This window comes from Macaca mulatta, chromosome 12 (genome assembly GCF_049350105.2).
Source record: "Macaca mulatta isolate MMU2019108-1 chromosome 12, T2T-MMU8v2.0, whole genome shotgun sequence".
Classification (NCBI taxonomy): Eukaryota; Metazoa; Chordata; class Mammalia; order Primates; family Cercopithecidae; genus Macaca; species Macaca mulatta.
Genome location: NC_133417.1, coordinates 130051051 through 130068091, shown reverse-complemented (window position 1 = coordinate 130068091; position 17041 = coordinate 130051051). Strand labels below are relative to the sequence as shown.

The window sequence follows — 17041 nt, the reverse complement described above, 5'->3', positions numbered from 1 at the left end:
ATTCTTTATTTGTGCTCCTCTCATGCATGAAATTTGCAGAATATCCATTTAATTGCATCAGACCTAAATTATATATTTTCAAAGACCAAACAGAATGTTCTCAGTGTAAAATAGTTCAAATATAATTTAATAATGCTTCTGTTCACTTTGATGTACAAAAGTTTAAGTCAAATACTATCCTTTTTGAAATGGCAGCATTTTAAATTATTAACTAAAGTTGCCACAAAATATAACTCTAAAATATCTGAGTAAATGGGATATATTTTATTTTGTGAGCTGAGATTAGTGAATATAATGATGATCATCAAACTTAAGTCTTAAAACATGGTTACTTAGCATGCATAAGAGTGAAAATAGAGCAGTTAGGAACATGCTAATTTTTCCTACTGATGTGGCTTTTCTTGACTTCTGTGTTACAGTAGACTTTGGCCGTGCCTGGACTCCATTTATCTCTGTCTAACTCAAACATTATTGGAAAGACAGACTTATTTCCAAGGGCAGGGGGGAAAGGGGAATTAAATAATGTATTATGTGAACATGTAGCATACAGAGTTTCACTCTAATTTTATGTGATACACACCATTGTCTTCCTTAGCTCTGGATGGTAGGCGCTCATTGTAGAGGTCTGTTTCATTATCTGAGTGTAGTCTTTGAGAGAATTCTGTGCATGTGTTACAGCAGAAATTTTTTTCAGAATAAATGTGTCATGATACATGCTAAAAGAAGCTACAAAATATGACTCAGTAGGATCTTATCTCATAGAAGCTACACGTAGGTTACAAATGGGATTATTTCCTGAGGAGGCTGTGACCAGTTTCCAAAAGTAGGGAGCTTAACTACAGTTCAGAGGGGACAAAATCCTTTCAACTTAATTACCTAGTGGTCCTACAAGTATACGGTAACTACTTTTTCTTTTTAGGGATAAGATTCAAGTGCAGATTTTGTTTGTTTGTTTTTATTCAGTTTCTTGGTCTGTAAGTCATAGTCATTTAGCTTGCCTCTCTTTCAGACCTTGTGTCAGTATAAATTTGATTTTCTCCAAGAAGTATGTCAACATGAACACTTTATTCCTTTGTGTCTGCCCATAAGATCAGCAAACATTCCAGGTAATAAAATTCCCGGAATTTTCATCAGTTCCTGCAAAGTGAATGCTTTTGTTTGTTCGTTTTACCTTTTGTTTATTATTATTTTCCTGTTTCCTCAGTCATAATTTTGTTTGAAGCTGTCCCATGGGTATCAGACGCAGGTAATCAGAATTAAATTAAAATGCAAAAGAAGTTGTTGGCGTGTGGTGATGAATGCAGCTTCATATTCCTCAATTTTTGAGTGTTTCCCTTTTTATTAAAGAGAAGGCCAACAAAATTATAAACCTGATGATTGTAAATCAAATAATTTGAACCTAGAGGCACCTTACTGGCTCCAAAAGACAGCTTTCCTTTGATTTTGACACATAGGGAAGAGAAGTACTATATATATAATTTATAAATATTATATATAAAAATATATATGTGTTATGGTAGAGAGTATTACCCATGTAGACATCAAAAACTAATCAAACATCAAGATGCAAATAAAATAATAAAATTATTTAGGAGCATGAAATACTTTATTACCAAGCAATGAGTAAACTATTTATGAGGTACAGTTTTTTTCTGGGGGTGGGGGTTGTTTTGTTTTTCAGGCAGAGTCTCACTCTGTCACCCAGGCTGGGAGTGCAGTGGCGTGATCTTGGCTCACTGCAACCTCTGTCTCCCAGGTTTGAGCAATTCTCCCACCTCAGCCTCCTGAGTAGCTCAGACTACAGGTGTGTGCCACCTCACCTGGCTAATTTTGGTATGTTTAGTAGACAGGAGGTTTCACCATGTTGGCCAGGCTGGTCTCCAACTCCTGACCTCAGGTGATCCGCCTACCTCAGTCTCTCAAAGTGCTGGGATTACAGGTGTGAGCCACCACGCCCAGCCAAGAGACATATTTGCTTTGATATTCACAAACGCAAACACTAAGATTGGTAGAGAGCCTCATACTTCCTTAACCTATTAGCTTACACTAGTATTCTGGAGGGAAAATTACATTATCAAGTCTATAAAAGTTTTGCCATTTTAATCTTAAATATGATCTATATAATATTATTCCAATTTTTTCTAATTTATGAAGCATATTTCATAGAAAATAGGGTAGAAATGGTATATTAGATAATAATGCTTTAAGGTTTTTACTTTGTTCTGAATTTATTTTTGTTTTATAAATTAGTGACAAGTTATTATTGGTTAGTCAGGCTGATTGAGATATTAAAGATGACCAAATCTTTATTCGGTCATTTTTATTTCAATTGCTTACTGTGTTAGTCCATTGTCACACTGCTATAAAGAACTACCTAAGACTGGGTAATTTATGAAGAAAAGAGGTTGAATTGACTCACAGTGCCATATGGCTGGAAGCCCTCAGGAAACTTACAATCAAGGCAGAAGGTGAAGGGGAAGTAAGGACCTTCTTCACATGGCGACAGGAGAGAGAAAGGGAGAGAGCAGGAAGTGCCACACTTTAAAACCATCGGCTCTCAAGAGAACTCACTTACTGTCATGAGAACAGCATGGGGGAAACTGTCTCCATGATCCAATCACCTCCCACCAGGTACCTCCCAAAACACGTGTGGATTACAATTCAAGATGAAATTTGAGTGGGGGCAGAGTCAAACTAGATTACTTACTACTAGTCAGTAGCTCAGAGAAAATCCTGATAGTCTCTTTGTAGATCTGATACTATAAATAATGAACATAAAAATATGTTTCATAGCAGGCAAAGTTCTGATAGAAAAATAGATGCTCAAGTAGAAGGCTAACAATTAGAATAATTCTGCTCATGACTCTTTTTTAAGAAAACAAATAGGCTGGGTGTGATGGCTCATGCCTGTAATCCCAGCACTTTGGGAGGTCGAGGCAGGCAGATCACCTGAGGTCAGGAGTTTGAGATCAGCCTGGCCAACATGGCAAAACCCCGTCTCTACTAAAAATACAAAAATCAGCCAGGCGCAGTGGTGGGCACCTGTAATCCCAGCTACTTGGGAGACTGAGGCAGGAGAATCGCTTGAATCCAGGAGGCGGAGGTTGCAGCCAGCCAAGATCGTGCTACTGCACTCCAGCCTGAGCGACAGAGCCAGACTCTGTCTCAAAAAAAAAAAAAAAAAAAAAGGAAACAAATAACCTAAGACATTCTCCTTGAAAATTGGCAATACTGAAGACTCACATTTTTAAATAAGATAGTTTAATTGTTCAGTATAAACTACACATAATGAATCTATATGTATCTGAGTATGTATATGTATATATCTGAACTTTTTATTTATATTAAATTCAGATCCTTTGACGCCTTCAGAATCAACTCAAGAGTTACATGCATCAGGTAAGTGATTATTACCTTATCTAAGCATCAGTAACCACCTAATAATCCAGTAATATTGACAACTATAAATACTATAAATTTCCAGCTTCTGGGTGCTCGTAAGTATTCATATATTTAATATCATATAATAAAAATATTCAAAAAGTTGACTGTTTTCTTGTCACAGATAGCTTAATGATTGCCTAATTTCAATTCTTTCATATTTTATTCTTCAGAGGTTGGAAATATTTTTTAATTTCCCAAAGCATCTGAAATTTCCTTAATTTGTATCATAAATGAAATTCCCAGATATATATAATAGCAAGCTTGTTCAATGTAACTGACTTTATTTGATACGTGTCTTTTCCTAAACCACAACCTGGTCTGATCAATCTTGTTAAGACAGAGGATATTAGTATAAGTTTATTTTATCTGAAATAGGTTAGTAACTTAAAATGGTCTAGGCAAACCTTTTCTGTAGTCATAGATGGGAGTTTAAAAGTTGTGTTCTATTCCTGGATCTTCAGTATTACGATGTCACTAAGAAATTTATTTAACCTGAAGCCCTGTGAACTTCCATATTCAGTAGCTTCTTTATGGACTAAAAAAGTCAGTATGTTTAATTTGCTATTGGTCATCTATGAGCTGGAATATTCTAATAGTTAATTATATTAATCATACCTCCCTTATGGGTTGTCTTGCAGATCAAATAGGATAATGCACATAAAGTGCTTAGCCTAGTGCTAGCAGACAGCAGGTTGTATACACGGGTGCTAGTACTACTGTTTTCCCCCAGCCTTACTGAGGTAAAATTGACAAAAATTGGGCGCGGTGGCTCACGCCTGTAATCTCAACACTTTGGGAGGCCGAGGCAAGCAAATCACTTGAGGCCAGGAGTTCAACATCATCCTGGCTAACACGGCGAAACCTCATCTCTACTAAAAATAGAAAAATCAGCTGGGCGTGGTGGTATACGCCTGTATTCTGAGCTTCTCGGAAGGTTCAGGCACAATAATCATTTGAACCCTGGTAGCAGAGGTTGCAGTGAGCCAAGATCGTGCCACTGCACTCCAGCCTGGGCAACACAGCAAGACTCTGTCTCAAAAAATCATAATAATTTTATATATTTAAGGTGGAAAACATGATGTTTTGATATATGTGTGCATTGTGAAATGATTACTACAATCAAGCAAACACCTCATATAGTTTTATGTCTGTACGATTAAAATAATTAAGGTCTACTCACTTAATAGATTTCAAATATACAATATTGTATTATGAATGATTCTTACTATGCTACATATTTGACCTCCACAATTTATTCATCTTATAACTGACAGTTTGTATCCTTTGACTAAAATCCACCTCCCATTTCTCCCATTCACCAGCCCATGGCAACCATCTTTCTACTCCGTGCTTCTATGAGTTTAACTTCAATAGTTTCGTAGAAACTTATGGGAGTACAAGTATAATTTTGTTACATACATAGATTGCATAGTGGTGAAGTCAAGGCTTTTAGGATATCCATCATCCAAATAATGTACTTTGTACCTATTAAGTAGTCTCTTATTGTCCACCAGAGCTTGACTTCTTTAGATTCCACATATTAACTGAGATCATGCAGTATTTGTCATTCTGTGTTTGGCTTATTTCACTTAGCATAATGACTTTTAGGTTCACCTGCATTGTCATAAATGGTGGGATTTTCTTTTTGTCTTTTTTTTTTTTTTTTTTTTGAGGCTGAATACTACTCCATCACATGTATATACCATTTTTAATCCATTCATCTATGGATGGTCACCTAGGTTGTTTCCATAGCTTGGCTATTGTGAATAATGCTGCAACGTATCTCTTCAACATAATGATCTGAATTCTTTTGGATATATACCCAGAAGTTGGATTGCTAGATCATATGGTAGCTCTAGTTTTACTTTTTTGAGGACCTTCTATACTGTTTTCTATAATGAACATATTCCACCAACCATGTACAAGGGTTCCCCTTTCTTTACACCCTCACCAACACTTGTTCTCATTTGACTTTCTGATAATAACCATCCTAAAAGGTATGAGGTAATAGTGCGTTGTGGTTTTGATTGGCATTTCCCTGATGATCAGTGATATTGATATTGAGCACTTTTTCTGTATCTTTTGGCCATTTGTATGTCTTCTTTCAAAAAATGTCTATTCAGATCCTTTGCCCATTTTTAAAACTTGGTGGGGTTTTTGTTTGTTTGTTTGTTTGTTGCTATTATGTCGTATGAGTTCCTTGTAGAGTTTGGATATCAGCCCTCATCAGATATGTGGTTTGCAAGCATTTTCTCCCAATCTGTAGTTTGCTTTTTCATTTTGTTGATTGCTTCCTTTGCTGTCCAGAAACTTTTTAATTTTATATAATCCTACTTGCTTATTTTTGCTTTTATTGACTGTGTTTTTGGGGTGATATTCATAAAATCATTGTGAATGCCAGTGTCAGAGAGCTTTCTCCCTATGTCTTCTTGTAGGTGCAAGTACTACTATTAATGGTTACATTTTAAAAACCCTTTGGACAATTTGAATAAATCCACTATTACTGGAAATTTTAACATTCTTTTCTCTATAATCCAGGCTCAAAATTTGGCAGTGCCTTTCTCTCCCCTTGCTCCCTCACATACTTAAGTCAACTTTTCCTAGTGATTTACCACTCAGTTTCTGCTACCCCAGCACAGATATCACGTTGTCACTTGTCCCCTCCCTCCCCCATTGCTACAATGTCCTGTACTGTATCCCTCACCCCACATCTCCCCACAGTCTAATTCATTTACACCCTGCCACACCATATTAATAAGTCAGTAAAGCCGGGCACGGTGGCTCAAGCCTGTAATCCCAGCACTTTGGGAGGCTGAGACGGGCGGATCACAAGGTCAGGAGATCGAGACCATCCTGGCTAACACGGTGAAACCCCGTCTCTACTAAAAAATACAAAAAACTAGCCGGGCGAGGTGGCGGGCGCCTGTGGTCCCAGCTACTCCGGAGGCTGAGGCAGGAGAATGGCGTAAACCCGGGAGGCGGAGCTTGCAGTGAGCTGAGATCCGGCCACTGCACTCCAGCCTGGGCGACAGAGCCAGACTCAGTCTCAAAAAAAAAAAAAAAAAAAAAATAAGTCAGTAAAGCATGAGCCTTATCAGGGCACTGATCTCAAAGCTGTCCATGTGTTAACATTTCTTACAGAATTAAATACAAATGGAGAGGGACCTAGATGGCAGCTAAGGAAATTGTACTGTTCTCCATCATCTAGCCCCAGCCTCTCAAGCCTAATTCTCTCACCATTCCTCTTTTAGCCATTGTGCTTATTGATTCCCACATACCCGTGCTCCCCTCCATACCTGCTCCCTTCCATATCTGTGCTTTCAGAATTCTGTGCCATTGAAAATCCAATGGCTTCTCCCAGCCTCCTGTTCCTTCCACTGCCTCCGTCTGTTCCCACAAAGATCTGCACCTCCAAATTTTAAGTATCCTCAAAGGCTCATCTTGATGGATTCCTACTCATATCCTGATTCCTCCAAGCAGAAAATGTGTTTTCCCCTCTCAGCTCTTGTAATCCTGTAAATATGCTGTATTATGGGATTCAAAAGTTGATGTCGTGTGTTAGTTTGTGCCCGTATTTGTGTTTGTATACACAGAATAATCCCCTTACTGAATGCTCCTTGAGGATACAACACACCTCATTTCTGTAGCAAGACTGTATTCCTGAATCCCTCCTAATGGTGGAAGAAGTTGATGGTAGTTGTTTGGTGTATCTGTCTCAATTATAAAGTGATCATTTGATTTTCAATAACATGAGTTATTTTCCTTCCTCACAAAGATATGCCTGAATATTCAGTCACAAATGAATTTTGTCGCAAACATTTCTTAATCGGAATTCTGCTCCGAGAAGTTGGCTTTGCCCTGCAGGAAGACCAAGATGTCAGACACTTAGCTTTAGCTGTCCTAAAAAATCTAATGGCTAAGCATTCGTTTGATGATCGATACAGAGAGCCAGTAAGTGATCTTCCTTTCTCCCTTCCCTAAACACCATTTAATGGCTCACTGCATTAAATGCATATGAAACCGACAAGCCTATTGATTTTTATGTGAATCATTTCTTTTGGCTACCTTTTCACCTAGAGAAAGCAGGCCCAGATAGCAAGTTTATACATGCCCCTGTACGGCATGCTCCTGGACAATATGCCAAGGATTTATCTGAAGGACCTGTATCCTTTTACTGTCAACACATCTAATCAGGTACGTTTGCACAATAAGTCACATTTCGATGTTAATAAGGAATTTGTCTTTTTAAAATTATTTTTGCCCTGGGTAACCATTTCTTCTCATCTGTGAACATACTAGGCATTGAACAACACTTTCTGCTACGTACTCACATCGATGGGTCATTTGTTCCAGATATGTCCCTTTAGCCTTCCGCCTGATCCACCCTTCAACATTAGGCTTTCATTTCCCTCTGTTCTCTGTATCAGTTTCCAATTCTTTCCAGCTTTTACAGTTTCCTCTGTTGCAATCATGGCCCCTTCCTCAGTGGACACCTTCTCCTACCACTGTCTACATTACCTACATCCCCACCTGGTGTCAGAATAAATAGCCAAGTGCCTTATTTGTAGTCACAACCCAGGAGTGACTATAATCCTTCCTCCACTGAGGCACCACAGTGACTACGCACAATCCACTAGAGATCTGTTGCCTGTGTTCTAATCTCAGATGAAATAACCCACTGCTGAATCCAGTATCTAAGGAAGGTATTACCATCTAGGAGTTAGGAGCTATGCCTATGGATTTTTTTTTTTTTACCTTGTTCAAATCCCAGCAGTATCAGTGACTATCTGGGTGGCTGGAGATAAGTTAGTCAACCTCCTTAAGACTCCATTTCCTTCATTATAATATGGAATAAAATACCTAAATCACAGTGTCTTTATGAGGATTAAATTGTATACTAGAAAACATTTATTATAGAGCCTGGCAAATAATAAATATTTAAAATGTAGTTGTAGGCCAGGTATAGTGACTCACATCTCTAATCCCAGCAACTCTGGGAGGCCAAGATGGGAGGATCACTTAAGGCCAGGAGTTCAAGACCAGCCTGGGCAAGACCCCACCTCTACAAATAAGAAATTTTAAAAATTAGCTGGGCATGGTAGCACATACCTGTAGTCCCAGCTACTCAGGAGGTTAAGGGCAGGAGGATCCCTTGAGTCCGGAGGTTGAGGCTACAGTGAGCTATAATCATGCCATTGCACTCTAGCCTGAGTAACAGTAAGTTCCTGCCTCTTAAATAATGAAACAGAATAATTAAAACAAAATAAAATGTAGTTGACAATAATAGTAATGTACATAAGATAACTCATGGTAATAATGATATCCATAATGTGATCCATGAATATATCCATAACCAATCCAGCCATGTGGTCTACATATCTGTATCTAAAAGACTGTTTCTACAACATTGTAAAAAAGTCACATAAATCAAATTATAACTACAAGTATGGTTTTGGCTGTATTTGTTTTCACTGCCTACTTTAGCAGAAAACCTTTGAGGGGATATAAAAGAACAAATTAAATATCACTTAATTGGAAGTGTAATGAAGATGGCATATGTGGGTTAACAATGTTGAAATACCGTGATTCCCATTAATCTTTACTATACTTTGAATACAGGGGTCTAGAGATGATCTAAGCACCAACGGCGGATTTCAAAGCCAGACAGCTATGAAACATGCAAACTCTGTGGATACATCATTTTCTAAAGATGTTTTAAATTCCATAGCAGGTACTTGAGATCTTCTGAGATCACTTATTTTTAACACTCATCCATGTTTACATTGTATATCATTGTGCTTTTTACTTAGTCCATAATTTATTATGCATAATCTATGTGGCAAAGTATACTACATTTATACAACCAGAGTCTTTTTAACATATTTCTTTGAATTCCATCCAGTGACTTCCTCTTCTACTTAGTGTTCATTATTACTTGGCTTGAGGAGCAGCCTACTTAGATGTTATCAAATTACTTTATTCTGGAAACCATCTTTAAGTTTTCACTGCAGACAGCCTTTTAAAATATAATGGATTTTCAACTTCAAGGATTATTTTTAAGAACTGTTTTGGAAATGTCATTTCAATTTCTCATAAACAATCAAAAGTTGAAAGCTCCTTCCCAAAAGTATCTTTATGAACTTTTACTAAAGCATTTTTAAAACAAGAGCTATCTTGAATGCCAGTCCCAGGCGCTGTTATGTTGGTCTTTCACAACACTGCTGCCACCTCAGTAATCAACATCTTTTTGGTTCATCATGTGAAGCTTTTGTGTGTGTGTGTGCCCATACATCTCATTCCCATATGTGTGCTGTGGCTTGTGTTTACAGCATTTTCATCAATAGCTATTTCTACAGTAAACCATGCTGACTCCAGAGCATCTTTAGCAAGTCTTGACTCCAATCCAAGTACCAATGAGAAGAGCAGTGAGAAGACGGACAACTGTGAAAAGGTACGGCTTCCCTCTCAAACCTACTGATCATTACAAGGCAGACGTCACTCACTCTCACTCAATCCTGATTGGTTCTTGAATTCCCAGATCCCAAGACCCTTGTCTTTGATTGGCTCAACTCTTCGATTTGACAAGTTAGATCAAGCAGAAACCAGGAGTCTCCTGATGTGTTTTCTTCACATTATGAAAACGATTTCGTACGGTAAATAGAACTCTTCAAAATTAATTTTTTTGAAAAAAGGAAAAAGAAAACCTGCAGATTCTCATGCTACGTGATGTTTCCTTTTAGAGACTCTGATTGCCTACTGGCAGAGAGCTCCCAGTCCAGAGGTGTCCGACTTCTTCAGCATCTTGGAGTAAGTTTTAGAGTTGATGACATAACACTTTTTTCTGGAAATTTCTAAATAGTCCACTATACCATGTTTCATTCAAGAACGCATATAGTAAGTTATCAATAATAACACATGAACTATTTAAAGAAAATTTAATATTTTTCTTTCAATATACTTAGATGAACAGTTTATATAATGAAAGAATATGAATAATTAGAACGTGGTTTTTTGTTTTTTTTTTTCGTTTCTAGCGTTTGTCTTCAAAATTTCAGATACCTAGGAAAACGCAACATAATAAGGTAATAATTTTAAATTCCAATAGGTGAATCTGGTCTTTTAAAAAGCATATGACATGTATTAACATATCAGGTTAGAGTTATAAATATACGTTAGAAATCTTAAAATGCAAATAAGGATTGTTAGGTTGACTTCACATTAGACACAGAAGTTTGAAGATTGCCTCATACACATTGTAGATCTAGGAATAGTTCATGTTATCTAGGGAGAAAAGCACAAAAGCACAAATTTTTGAAAGAAAACCACATTTCATGTATCTTCAGAACGAATTTATCATTATATAGATATAACTTGGAAGATACCTATTTCAGAAGACATTTTCAGTAAACTAAAAGAAAAAAGTAATCTGGAATAACTTTGCACTGTCATCATTTTCTTATGAGATAACAATGTTTGAAGCACCTTCACTAAATCCCAATTTCTGATTTCCAAAGGAAAACAGGGTTTTATTTTTGACTAATTCACAGCATGTGAAATATTTCATTGTGCAGTAATCATTTTGTCAGTTGCCATTCATTTTTATATGTAAATTACAAACACTGAGCTATGATTAAAACTTCCATTTTCATTGCAGAAAAATTGCTGCTGCATTTAAATTTGTGCAGTCCACCCAGAACAATGGAACTCTCAAAGGATCCAATCCTTCCTGCCAGACATCAGGTCTCTTGTCACAATGGTAATGTCACATTTGCTTGGTATTTAAAATTATATATAGCTCTGTGTGTGTGTCTGTATATGCACATGTCAGAGGACACACACACACACACATATTTCTATTTATATATTCAAACCAAGTGCAGATTTCAAATAACTATGTGTCTATCTAAAGAAACTTCCTAGATACTTTACTGTCTGCCCTACTGGCTGGTAAAGACCAGAGATATATGTGTGCACTTAGAGCACAATCCCTTGCATAGACTGAACATTAATGAGTATTTTCATTTAACGAAACCTGAGACCTAGGCCCAATAAATGCCTCTTTTAATGCTAGCTAATCTTCCAGTGACAAACCAAAATGTGGGATCATGTCTCCCTAGGCTTTTCAGTAATTATAATATTTTTGCAATGTTCTTGAAGCTGAAATTGTTTCTTAAAGGGTCAAAGGCAATGAGGAAGCATGGATAGTCCCATAACCTCACTTTAGATTTCCTAGTCATTAGACTGATTTGACTAGCAGATAGGACCTGGAGATCATCCCTCACCAGCCTAACCAATGGGAAACATTTGCCCTGAAATTCTACCTAGAGCTCCTCTGGGTCTCATAAATGAGAAGTCTTTGCTAAAATTATCCCCACTTTGATTTATTCTTCCCAGAGGTATCATCATAATATATATTATGAATATTTTAGAAAGGATTTTAGAAAGAAATATGAAAGTAATACATAGCAAATAAATCATAAAATAAATTTTGCCTCCCTCCATGGGAATCCTTTGAAATTGCCCCCTTGTGAAAAGTAAATGAAAAAAAAAAAATGTAATGGACATTTTTTGCAAATAATAACAGAATAGAAGAAAATAAAGAATTAGTTTCCATGTTTAATAATAGTGAGCCACCTGAGGTCACTCAAGTTTTGTAGATGGGTGGTGGGTTAGATTTCAGGCTGCTCCTGAAACATCTGGATGGGTCCTGGCCATTTCTGTCCCTCACATCCTAGAAACCAGGGCTTTTCCTCCACAAGTTCAGTCTGTACTACACTCAAAACCTAGAAATAAGCCAATCCAAATGCCTAAGGCCTACAGCCAAGGAATCACTCACTCTTTTTAGCTGCAGGAATGACCCAGGCCCCCCTGGCTATTGAAAGCCAAAGTCACATCTCCTGGGCCTCCACCCATCCAGGTTTTCGGATTTAGCCAGAACCAAAACAGCCTTTAAGAGTGGGAGAAAGAGTCATTTTTAGGTTAAGGCCTAAAAAAGGAATTAGGGAATACTTCAGGGTATTTCCAAATGCTGCTTTCTTTATGTAAGTGTTTTTATAAATAGTTTTTATGACAGCACATATCCCAAGAATTATCAACCTATTTCCTTGGCCAAATGATAATGTCAGGAGTAGGAAATATTCCCACTGCCACAGTAACACTGGCTTATTTTTCCCAGCTGGAAATGCCATGGGGTGTTGAATGAGTCATTGCAGGCCATTGTCATTGTCCTGGAAGCACAGAGGCACAGAAGTCCTTCAACTACCTAACTCTCACAACCATCACATGTCAGCCCCCTGTGGACATGACACCAATGAAATGACAAATCAACAGGAATGTCCAAATACAAATACCTCGGAAAGCAAGGGTTGTTTTAGAACCCGATTTTTACACTTTATCTCTTTTTTTTTTTTTTTTTTTTTTTTGAGACGGAGTCTCGCTGTGTCTCCCAGGCTGGAGTGCAGTGGCGTGATCTCGGCTCACTGCAAGCTCCGCTTCCCGGGTTCATGCCATTCTCCCGCCTCAGCCTCCCAAGTAGCTGGAACTACAGGCGCCCGCCACCACGCCCAGCTAGTTTTTTGTATTTTTAGTAGAGACGGGGTTTCACCATGTTAGCCAGGATAGTCTCGATCTCCTGACCTCCTGATCCACCCGCCTCGGCCTCCCAAAGTGCTGGGATTACAGGCTTGAGCCACCACGCCCGGCCCTCTTTAAAAATAAGTTGATGCATCTGAGCTATACAATATTGTACCTTTTAATGTCCACCACTGTACCTTCCTGATCAGCCAGTAGCCAACTTAACATTCATAGAATCCCATTATTTCATAAACAATAATGAATATGCTTGAATAGATTTCACTCAAGGATCTGTTATTCTATAGATTATCCTTCTGAACGCTATTTTGGCTTAAATGAAATTTCTCCAAAAGTACTTTAAAAAGTGCCTCTCATCATGTCACCTGTAATTAATATTTGTAATAAAAAGTTGCTTTCCAAACTAGTTTTTAATGTTTGACTCAATTTAGAACATTTGAATGAACAAGTATTATTTGGCTGCAACATCCCTAAAATAACTCTAATCACTTTTCTTATTTCATTTTCAGGATGCACTCCACTTCCAGTCATGAAGGCCATAAGCAGCACAGATCACAAACTTTACCTATAATTCGAGGCAAAAATGCACTTTCTAACCCCAAACTCTTACAGATGTTAGACAATACCATGACCAGTAAGTAAACCGAAATAACAGGAACAAGATGGTTACCAGTTTTTCTCTAGGTATGTGTAGGACATGAAATGCACTAAAACCACTGCTTTTAAGGTTTGCTGTAGCTCTGGAAATATTTCTTTTTTTTTTTTTTTTTTTTTTTTTGAGGCAGAGTCTCCCTCTGTCGCCCAGGCTGGAGTGCAGTGGCCGGATCTCAGCTCACTGCAAGCTCCGCCTCCCGGGTTCACGCCATTCTCCTGCCTCAGCCTCCCGAGTAGCTGGGACTACAGGCGCCTGCCACCTCGCCCGGCTAGTTTTTTGTATTTTTTTAGTAGAGACGGGGTTTCACCGTGTTAGCCAGGATGGTCTTGATCTCCTGACCTCGTGATCCACCCGTCTCGGCCTCCCAAAGTGCTGGGATTACAGGCTTGAGCCACCAGGGAGTGGTTAAAAAAAATGTAGTGCCCGATGGTGAAGAAAGGGGAAAGGCAGAACCCTCAATTATCATATGTTTAGCATAGCTCCCTTGGAAACAAGTGACTTTCAGCATTGTGCAGGTTATGGAGGCTGCTGTCAAACAGATGATTACTGCTTCCTCTGTGGGGAGGGGATAAAGTTGCCAATGTCCCAGAAGCAGCAAGGGTGACATCTTGAACCTAGAGATGCATACACTCCGGCTTGTGAATGAGGGCAAAATGGAGGCCAGCGTTTTGTAAGCATGTAATTTGAGGACTAAACTCTGACCTTTTCTCTTCTCTTGCCCAAATTCTTAAGAGGCCTGGAAAGTCACACCAGTCTCATCAGAGGGGTTTTAGTTAACCTTATATAACATGGCTTACTTTCCAACCTGACTCTGGCATAACATCACATGAGAGATAAAGAAAGAAATCAAAATATTTTACCCCCAAATATATATATATATATATATATATTTGCCATGTCTTGAAACAGCCTTGCAGAGTTGTCTCTTATGGGGAAAAATTTGCATTCTGTAAAGAATCCCCTTTCCCTCCTCAGGTCCTTTTCTTGATCCAGGAGAGAATCAGTTGAGAGTCTGGCACCTTTTTCAGTCTGATAAGAAACATTTACAATCTCTTCTCTCTGAAGTCTGCCATCTGGAGGCTTCATCTACATAATAAGAACGTTGGTCTCCACAATCCCCTTTCTTAGCCCAGACATTTCCTTTCTATTGATTCCTGGTCTCTAGATAAACTCTTTCAACCATCACCAATCAGAAAATCTTTGAATCCACCCATAAGCGCCCCTCTCCCCAACTTTCAGTTGTCTTGTCTTTCCAGACCAGACCAATGTACATCTTACATGTATTGGTTGACGTCTTATGTGCCCCTAAAACATATAAAACCCAGCTGTAGCCCAAACACCTTGGGCACATGTTCTCAGGGTTTCCTGAGGGCTGTGTCACAGGCCATGGTCACTCATATTTGGCTTACAATAAATCTCTTCAAGTATTTTACAGAATTTGACTCTTTTCATTGACAGATTGTTAGCAATTATGGGCACGTGGCCCACGGTTACTTGTTTGGAGGTATTTGCCTCAATCTATAAATACACTTTGTGACTTTCTGAGGGGACATGAAGACTGTCCACTGAGACTGTACATTTGGTCTACTAGCCCAGAAGCCTAGAACTTGAGACAGCCTGATTATGAAAGAAATATGACCCTGTCTTTGGCCAAATTAATGGAAAATAACTCAGAAACAATGGAAACCCCACAACTGATATATGCAAAGGGCACACACACTAAAGACTCTAGTACTTTTAATTCAGCCAATGAAGAAACTGAACAAACAAAAGCACTTTGATTTAATAATTAATCAAAATGCCAGTAAACTTTGAATATATTGTAATGAAAGGAAATACTTTATAGGGTACAAAGTATTGTCTTAGACTTTTATGCATGTTTTGTTTTTTATTTTACAGGCAACTCCAACGAAATAGACATTGTGCATCACGTAGACACGGAGGCCAATATTGCTACGGAGGTGTGCCTCACTATTCTAGACCTGTTATCGCTCTTCACTCAGACTCACCAGGTGAATATGACAACATTTTCTGCAAAAATGATGAAATGTGAGGTGGAAAAACCATGTGAAGTCAAAAACATGTTTTTTTAAAATTATTTATGAAATCAATTAACCTTATATAAATCAACTCAAGTGTGAGTGGAAAACATGTTAAAGATGAGATTTTGATTTTATCACAGGTTGACTAATGTTTGCTTGATATGTACATGTATGCATTTCACTATTGTCAAATAGTCTTTCTTCCTCATTTATCTTGCTTCACTCTCAGGCAAGCTGGGCTGAGTGGGAATGTGACTCTGTACTTTTTCAGTAGAAGAGAAAGCGATAAATGGTCCTGTGTATTAAATTTACAGCTAGATCTAAAGAAAGCTAATAATGTTGAACATCTTTTTGTGTGCTCATTTCACATTCAGATAACTTTGATGAAATGATTATCACTACTTAGAATGGCTAAAATTAAAAAGACTGACCATCTAAAGTTTTGGCAAGGATATGGAGAAACTAGAACTCCCATTTATTGACAGTGGGAATGCAAAATGGTAAAAACACATTGGAGAATAGTATGGCAGTCTCTGAAAAGCTAATCATACATCTATCATATGACCACCCATTCCAATACTATAATAGGTATTTACCCAGGAGAAGTGAAAGCATATCTCCACACAAAACTTTGTACACAAATATGCATGGCAGCTTTATTTTAATAGCAAAAAAAAAAAAAAAAAAGAAAAAAACTAGAAACAACTCAAGTATACATCAACAGGTGGATAGATTTAAAAAGCTGTGGTATATCCATACAATAGAATACTACTCAGCAGTTAAAAGAAATAAACTACTTATCCATGCTATAACATGGGTGAAACCCAAGAAACCAGAAACAAACAGTATATACTATATTACTCAGTGTATATTATTCCATTTATACGAAATTTTAGAAAATGCAAACTATAGAAACAAAAAGCAGATCAGTGGTTGCCTAGGGATGTGGAAGAAGGATGGGAGGAAGGAATTACAAAAAAAAGTATTTAAAAACTTTTGAGAGTGATAGATATGTTCATTATCTTGATTGTGGTGATGGTTTCATGGGTATATGCAAGTGTTAAACTTATTAAATTATACATGTCACATGAGTTCTATTTACTGTATGTCAATTATATTTCAATAAAGCTACTAAAAACATTTGCAGCTCCTACCAAATGAGCTTAAATACCTAGGCTAGCACATTAAAGATTGAGCCAGGGGCAGCTGTGGTGGCTCATATCTGTAATTCCAGCACTTTGGGAGGCCAAGGAGGGAGGATCACTTGAGCCCAGGAGTTCAAGACCAACCTGGGCAATATAGTGAAACT

General features: G+C 37.8%; 1 protein-coding gene across 7 annotated transcripts in view; it reads left to right on the top strand.

Annotated features, from left to right (window-relative positions):
- Positions 1–17041, top strand: part of DOCK10 (dedicator of cytokinesis 10) — a 288958-nt gene that overhangs the window by 228494 nt on the left and 43423 nt on the right. For 4 of the 7 annotated variants that reach the window (XM_015111181.3, XM_015111177.3, XM_077956662.1 and 1 more), the window contains 12 exons: positions 1010–1106; positions 3355–3399; positions 7220–7395; positions 7522–7638; positions 9064–9175; positions 9774–9895; positions 9983–10097; positions 10185–10251; positions 10479–10526; positions 11099–11200; positions 13545–13669; positions 15590–15702. In XM_015111181.3, the coding sequence (XP_014966667.1) occupies positions 1010–1106; positions 3355–3399; positions 7220–7395; positions 7522–7638; positions 9064–9175; positions 9774–9895; positions 9983–10097; positions 10185–10251; positions 10479–10526; positions 11099–11200; positions 13545–13669; positions 15590–15702 (1239 nt within the window). The remainder of the gene's footprint in view (positions 1–1009; positions 1107–3354; positions 3400–7219; positions 7396–7521; positions 7639–9063; positions 9176–9773; positions 9896–9982; positions 10098–10184; positions 10252–10478; positions 10527–11098; positions 11201–13544; positions 13670–15589; positions 15703–17041) is intronic. The other 3 variants (XM_077956660.1, XM_077956661.1, XM_077956663.1) reach the window with 1 other exon arrangement.